The sequence below is a fragment of the Aplysia californica genome, unplaced genomic scaffold, assembly GCF_000002075.1.
Source record: "Aplysia californica isolate F4 #8 unplaced genomic scaffold, AplCal3.0 scaffold01279, whole genome shotgun sequence".
NCBI classification, from domain to species: domain Eukaryota; kingdom Metazoa; phylum Mollusca; class Gastropoda; order Aplysiida; family Aplysiidae; genus Aplysia; species Aplysia californica.
In genome coordinates, this window is record NW_004798549.1 from 41,175 (window position 1) to 49,090 (window position 7,916).

At 40.6% G+C, this 7,916-nt stretch overlaps 1 protein-coding gene across 1 annotated transcript in view; it reads left to right on the forward strand.

Moving 5' to 3' along the window:
* Nucleotides 1–5,432, forward strand: part of LOC101860783 (RNA-binding protein 41) — a 7,145-nt gene extending 1,713 nt beyond the window's left edge. The window contains exons 2-6 of the mRNA XM_013090436.2: nt 693–866; nt 1,600–1,906; nt 2,753–3,571; nt 4,289–4,436; nt 4,844–5,432. Of these exons, the coding sequence (XP_012945890.2) occupies nt 693–866; nt 1,600–1,906; nt 2,753–3,571; nt 4,289–4,436; nt 4,844–4,938 (1,543 nt within the window). The 3' untranslated portion in view covers nt 4,939–5,432. The remainder of the gene's footprint in view (nt 1–692; nt 867–1,599; nt 1,907–2,752; nt 3,572–4,288; nt 4,437–4,843) is intronic.
* The last annotated feature ends 2,484 nt before the right edge of the window (nt 5,433–7,916 follow it).

Below are 7,916 nucleotides of genomic sequence, written 5' to 3' on the forward strand. Positions count from 1 at the left end.
TCTCTCTCTCACTCACCACACACACGCACACACACTACCGGGTCTGGGCGATGAAACTTTCCGAAATCACAAAAAAATTTCCCCTACCGGGTCTGTATACTTCGTGACTTTGTTCCCGGTTACCAGGCCTGTAAGCCTGTAAGCACTTCGATATATTAGAACGCAGTTTAGTTTATATGTTATGCAACTTAGTCCTGGCCCTTGGTAAGAATTTGAGTCTAATAAAAACTGTCATTTTCATAAATCTGATGTTAAGGATTCGACTGATAGACAGGTGATTTGACAAGTGTGGTGGTATAGGAACTCTCAGTATAGTACCAGAACATTTTGTACTTTCACTTCAACTAAAAAAGCGATTCTGAGTATGAATGGGGCTCCATGCACGGTATGTTAGAATTTAATAAGTTAAGAACTTCAGTTTTAGTCCTAAATGTCAAAATATTTTTGGAGCTTTGTAAAGAGTAACTGTCTCGTACACTTGCAAACTTGGTGTAAGACGTTATCGTTATTGATATTTCGATCCTTTCAACTGACTTTCCTGTCTAGTTTATGATATATCTGTTTTTTAAAATTGATTTTCAGGTTTGTAGATAGTTTGCTCCTTGAATTTTGTAAGGTTTCAGATCTACAAACAAAATCATTAGAGCTCATAATGAAACAAATAATAATTTAATGGCATTGCTCTCCCACAGCGGTAATCCGTCTAGATATGCCGGCCGGGATGTGGTGCGGATGTCTCGGGGTGGTGCTGCAGGGGTCAAACGAGGTCACGCCCAAGACGGAGAAGACTGTGAGGAGACGGAGGGAGAGAAGCATCTGAAGACTATGCTGCATCATCAGTTGCAGACAGACATTACTGTCTCTAAGTAGGTGGTATCCAGCAGGGTAACGTTTTTGCCTTTCCTTAGTCTAATAATTTCTTAATGGGTTTTTTTTTTCAGCTGTATGAATTGTTTTGAACTCCACACTGTGCAGCCTCTCAATAAAGACATCGTCGGGACCAGAAGAAAATGTCGTTATAGAGAGGCAACAAAAAAATACATTTGACAGGCCTATATTTTAAAAAAATGGGATCTGGGGACCATGTCACTATACAGAGGATGTCGTTATATCGTAGGTCGTTATAAATTATAGAGAGGTTGCACTGTATTTTCATGCTGATAGGAAAGTCCTTGGGGCAAAAATCTCTTCTGTCTGATTTGTGCAAATCTTATCGAATTGATTAAGCAATAAACATGGGGGCTGTAGGTGGTAATTGTGTCGCAGTCTGCTACATGTCCTTCATTTCAGTGTTACTCCGAACTATTGTTACTGGCTTTATGTCGTCTGGTTTTTCTCTGTCTAGTCACTTCCAGAGGCTCATTATAACTCTCAGAGAGATGACCAATTGGCTGAAGTGATAATGAACATCTCTTTTTTCCTTCCTTTTCGGTTTCTCATTCTGTCTTTTCTATGTTGCTGTTTCTGAAAATTAAATGACCTCTTCACTGTTTTAAATGACTATATTGCCAAACTATGTACCATGTCACCATTCTAAATTCCTCACGCTACTGTTCTTATAGAGCTGTAACTGATATCAGTAAACAAACAAATTCACAGACAGTTTTCAAAACACCGTGATTTCACACCTGCGACGTCCCATGCCCCTGAGGTGGAAAAACTCGAGGGAGTTCACAAACTTGACCATTACCGAGTTGTGGAAGCCACAGATGCGCAAATTGATGAACTACGACACTGTGGACTTACAGATGAAGAGATTGCACTCAAGCTGGCCCATGATATGAAGGATGAGGTTGTTGTTTTGCGGAATATATTTTATAACAGTTGTGAAAATAGAATGAGAGCAACAGAAATGTGGTTTCTTAGGAAACTCCTGAGATTTTCATGGACTAAAAAAGAAATAAAATGAGTAATTCAGTAAGTAATGAAAGAAGCGCAAGTGGGCTACTCACTAGTGAGAATAAATAGGAAGCAACGAATATGTTTGCGGGGATACTTGACTCGACATAAATGCTTTGAACATCTTGCTCCTACTGGAAAAATAGAAGGCAAGTGAGGCAGGGGCAGACCCAAAAAAACTTATTTGAAAAAACAGAACAGATAAGTGATGGGGAAGCACTAGGATAACGTGGGTTTTTTAAAAAATAGCATCCAAGTGGAGAAGTGACTGGAGGACCATAATCGCAGATGTCTGTTTTAGATCTGGCCCTTTATGAGGGTGATTACAATGCCCACTTGGGCTATGTGAGTGGGTTCTATGCTTTTTACTATTGATGACTAGATCTAAACGATCTATGAGTTCTGTCCTTTTTAAAGCAATGGTCATGAAGTCTGTAAGTCTCTTCCACACTTTATAATATGTTGTGATGGCAAGATCAGATTGGATGCATCAAAGAGCTTCACGTATTTTATCAAGACAAGACAGCCATATGTTATTCATGATATGTTATATGGACTATTTTAGTTTTTAGTAGGTTCCACACCTATTGATACAGTAATAGTTGAGGGGGGGGGGGGGGGTTAACCCTTGAAAAGATTGTTGTATGAATTGTTTTGATTGTCAGCTTATATACATGGTGTTCAAAATGGATGCTATTGTTTTGAAGCAGAAGCATGAAGTGTAAGACCAGCGTTAATGGTGAGCTTGTGATCTCTATAGTAATGCAAGTGAACTGTGTGAATAATTAGTTACACTGCTGTCAGAGAATGAAGCACATACTCATAAAGTTTAGTACATACTTACAAAGAGTAGCACAAGCTCATACATTGTAGTACTCACTCTCAAAATGTGTTTGTTTTCCATCCGCAGCTCGGGTTTTCATCAAAAGGTTACGGGACTGACCCGGAGGTCATACAGTCAAGATTGAGGGAGATCAAGGAGAAGATTGCGGAGAAGCAGAGATGCCTCTCTCAGCCAGACACGTTCAAAGGAGCCCTCGAGCTGAGTCGCCAGGCAATGGATATCAACAAATCTCTGGCGCAGCGACAAGGGGGTGGTGAGGGGGCGGACGTTCTGAATGTGATCACCACACAGAAGAAGTTTGCGGCAACGCACCCAGATGACCCCGTGAACCACATTCCTGAAATGATGAATGAGTTGGAGGGGAAGGTAGAGAGGGAACCTCGAAGAGAGAGGAGGAGAAGGAGGAAGATGGAGAGAAGGAGACAGTATTATGAACGCTTAGAGGTAGTGGAGGAAAATTCTGAATCTGAAGGTGATGAGGTTGATGAATCTCTGTCTGACCTTGTTGAAATAAGAACTGCAGTTACGGAGAAAGATGACGCGGTCGTCAGTCCGTTAGCTTCTGAGATATTGCTGGAGCAGGAGGGGAAGGAGAGAGACCCTCTGTCGTCTCCCTCTAGCTGTCCAGGCGTTACAGAAAGACAAACACTCGATGTAGAAGGACAGAAGCCTGGTGGAGATAATGTATGTGAGGAGAAGTCTTTGAGGCAGATTTGTACGAGTAGACCCGTGTTGACAGAAGATGACATTGCAGCCAGTCGGCTGACTCTTGAAGAAATAAAACAGATGGACAAGTTCCAGAATTATTCGGTTGGAGAACCAAGTAAGGTACGTTGATGACACTGTATGTCCTGTGGTATGCTGCTACATGGCATATGAATGAAACGTAAGAGCTCACTTCTCTTCCACAGTTTTGTTCTAACTAATGGTTTGACAAAATATGGGCTTTCCTTTAGCTCATTTGGTATCACGCTGGACAACAAAACAGATTGCGCAGTTCAAATCCCAGACTGGGTGTTCTTGAGCTTATGTTGTTAGTCTAATTTTCAAGGCACTCTACCCATTTGGCTTGGTCCTATCGGAGAAAGACATTGATTAAATTAGGAGTCCCCGCCTCTTAAATAACCAAGTAGTGTTGATAGAGGTGTTAAACCCATACTCTTTACTTTTTTTAACTGACAAAATATGGCGTGTGCATGTTGAAGCAGACACTTTCACCTCTACTGTTTATGACATGGAGAAATACCACCTCTGTGTCCTGTGTAGAAAAAGTAGTTGCAGTAGTATAGATCTAGTTAAAGAAAATTTCTCAGTCGTTCTGGATGTCGAAACTTAACTCTCTGTGTCAGAACCGAGTATGTTGTCAGCAATTATGACAGGCTGATGGGTATTGTGCAGGTCGTTTCCTGTGTCTTTGTTAAGGAAATAGCACTGTAAATTACTAATATGAGCCTACTCTGTCAAAAATTTTTTTAAAGGCCTTAGGCTTGAACTATTTCTTTCAGACTGGCTTTTAATATGTACCTTTTTTTATATAACTGCCAGGTTGTGTATGTGAAAAACCTTCCAGCACAGACAAAGGAAGAGGACCTCCTCTCTCTGTTTGGACTCTTCCAGAAGGCAGATGGGCCAAAGGTCATCTTCAAGTTGTTGACCGGCCGAATGAGAGGCCAGGCATTCATCACATTTCCTGGTAAATTGCATGGTTATCTCTGCATTTCTTTCTATAGATTTAACCTACGATCTCATTTTGAAATTAGTTAAAAGTGGCAACAAACTTCTAAGTTTGATTTTTAAAATTTGTTATATTTGGCGTGATTGCGGGGAAAAAACATGAGGTTAGGGTATTTTTTAGTATTTACTCATTCATCTAATAAATGTCTTGGGCCATTTTCACAAAGAGCTGACAATATGTGAAGATTTTTACTGTGAATCAGTATAGCTTGTCGTGTTGATAGTTATTGTCTGAAAATGTGTGAAGACTAGTACAGAGCATTCAAGAGCTGTTGTTTGGATAGTTGTCATAAGATTAATGCTGAGACTTACAAACTTTTTGAGTGCAAATATGATCAGTCTATTGGTGTCCCCTTCTTTTCACAGACGAAATTGTGGCTGGGAGAGCTATTGATCTGGTCAACGGGTACAAGCTGAAGGGTCAGCCTGTGATACTGAGCTATGGCAAACGACGGGACTGACCACTCAGGAAGGGCCCAGAAAGATTTTTAAAAATCTTTTTGCATTTTGTCATGCAAGAATGATTCCTGACTGACTGAACTGGATTCAACGTTACGTCTTTTGGAATGACACTTACCATGACTATTTCACCGTGCTCCGATTGTTTACTGGGTACAGGCATTCCCTTGCCGGTCAGCCTCCTTCAACCAGTGTCTGTGGTGTGCAGCGGTTAGGCACCTTGTTGTCACATGCAGGAGACTCGACTTCAATTCCCAAGTGTGGAGAAATTTGTTTCCAGCATCTTAGTCTTTGTGCTGGGGATGCTGTGTCCCTCTCAGCCTGGGTTGCCTCAGACAGGCAGGATCGGAAGCCCGCCTTATATTTGTCTTAATTGTGTTTCGATTGGGGCATAAAAAACAGCTACTTTTTTAAAACAAAAGCGAAAAAACCTTTCTCCGAGAAGAGTATTGTCCTTTGGGTGGCTTTACGGCATTGTTTCTCTCTTCAATAATAATAATGAATAATAATAAAATAATAAATTACACTTTTTATTTGTCCCAGAAGGGCACTTTGTTTTACAATGGCAAACATACATGCATAAATACATACATGCATAAATACATAAATACACACTATTACAAGTTGTAATAACTAGAGTCAGCTTCTGCAGTGTAGGACTTGTGAGGGGACATACAACTGAGAGACTTACTAGCTTAGCCTCGAGTGTGTTGGTCCTGTTCTCAATGACCAGTTTTGTTCTAATGACCTTTGAGTAGTTGGTTATGTCTTGTCACAGAGGTTGTGTGTGAGTGTGAGCAGAGTCTTGTCACAGAGGTTGTGTGTGAGTGTGAGCAGAGTCTTGTCACAGAGGTTGTGTGTGAGTGTGAGCAGAGTCTTGTCACAGAGGTTGTGTGTGAGTGTGAGCAGAGTCTTGTCACAGAGATAGTGTGTGAGTGTGAGCAGAGTCTTGTCACAGAGGTTGTATGTGAGTGTGAGCAAAGTATTGTCACAGAGGTAGTGTGTGAGTGTGAGCAGGGTCTTGTCACAGAGGTAGTGTGTGGTGAGTGTGAGCAGAGTCTTGTCACAGAGGTTGTGTGTGAGTGTGAGCAGTCTTGTCACAGAGGTTGTGTGTGGTGAGTGTGAGCAGAGTCTTGTCACAGAGGCTGTGTGTGAGTGTGAGCAGTCTTGTCACAGAGGTAGTGTGTGAGTGTGAGCAGATAGTTTTGAGCTATTGTTACAGAAAGAGAAGAAAATACTTATGCCAGACCACTTGACTTTTACGAGTGGAAAAGACCGTTTTTTGTCTCTGATATTTTTTTACTATATAGGATACTTGACCTTGTTGGTTATGTATGTACTAAATTTCTAATACATTATTTTTATTAAAACACAATACTAGAAAAATGAGCGAAGTTTCCATCTTATTCTGATCGTTTTGATATTGTAATGACAACTGTTTCTTTTAAATCTCACTCCTTCTATACAGGACAACAGCTGATCTGGCACTTACATTGATCCATGCTCATGGTCTCACTGTTCACTAGATATTTCACACAATCCTTTCAATGCTTGTGAAACGTTTATAAATGCAGTGCAGCCTCTCTATGACGACATCGTGTGGACCAGAAAAAAATGTCGTTATAGAGAGTTGTCGTTATAGAGAGTTGTCATTATAGAGAGGCAACCAAAAATATTACTAATGATTTTTTAAGGAAAAAATCTGGACCTGGGCACCATGTCGCTATACAGAGGATGTCGTTATATCGAAGGTCGTTAAAGAGAGGCTGCACTGTATGGAAAAGAAGCAGGTTAAGTTTTAGCCTTGATTGCTTTATTCTGAATACAGTAATAGATACATTTGATAGAGTCCAAAGTTGGCATCGCTTTTGAATGCAAAGTTTCCACTCAATGTAGGCCTTCCAGTTCCAGGTCTGATTTTGCAATGTTGAGTGACAGACCTAAGCAATTCCACAGCTGAACGTGCTTGTCCCATCAGCTGTTTCAGACACTGTTACCTCAGAACTATTTTCTGTCCCCGTCGTTTTATACAAGAAAAATTCTGAAATTATGCAAACTGAGCCCAAAAATGTGAAATTATGCGATTCTATTAATTTTAACAAAGAATAATAAAGGAAAATAATAAGAAATTATGCCAAAAAATGATCAAATTTTGCTAAATTATGCAGGGTGCATTAAGCCACGGGGACAGTATTTTGTCCAAAGTGCACTGTTTTGTTAAGTACTCTTTAGACAAAATAGTTCTGAGGCGATGACTAGTTGATAGAATAAGTGAGCGTGAAGGGGGCCCAGATATCAATACAAAAGGCGGTGATAGATAGGGAGGATGATCCGACAGTTTCTGCAAGCACTAGCTAGCCTACTCTGACAATAGTGACAAATCAGGACTGGGATGCTCAACTCAACACTCAACAATATCTCTGCATCTTAAGTTCAAATTTGGACAGTACATTGTATCATGCATACTACACAACCCTTTAGTGCAGTACTCACGGAATGGAGGTGAAGAAAGTGCTTGGCATTGATTTGTTGTTGTTTTTTCATTTCGTCAACTCTGCCAAATGATGAACGAAACCCTGACTTTGGACTTGCTGTCATGAAATGAACTACTTTATTATTTAACAGTAACACAAACACATAAAACATTGGTCTCGATGTTGAAAATTTGCTTGAATTTTACCGAGAGAGCTCCACCAAATGACTAAATGATGGATAAGCTACAGTCCATGCCGGCTTTAAGCACGGTCATCGGGAGAAAGCTTAAGCGTGCTTAAAGCCGAAGCGTGCTTAAGTTTGCTCCACCCTACCCATGCGACCAGGCGCCTGAGAGTGTGCTGATACGACCTGAACCCACATACGAGTGCCTTCATGAAAACTGCTACAGCTTTAATAACAGCTCTTGGGTAAAACCAATGACCACTCATAGTGTTTGGAAATGGATAGTCTACTAGGAATCTAAGATAGAAATCCCCCATGCTGT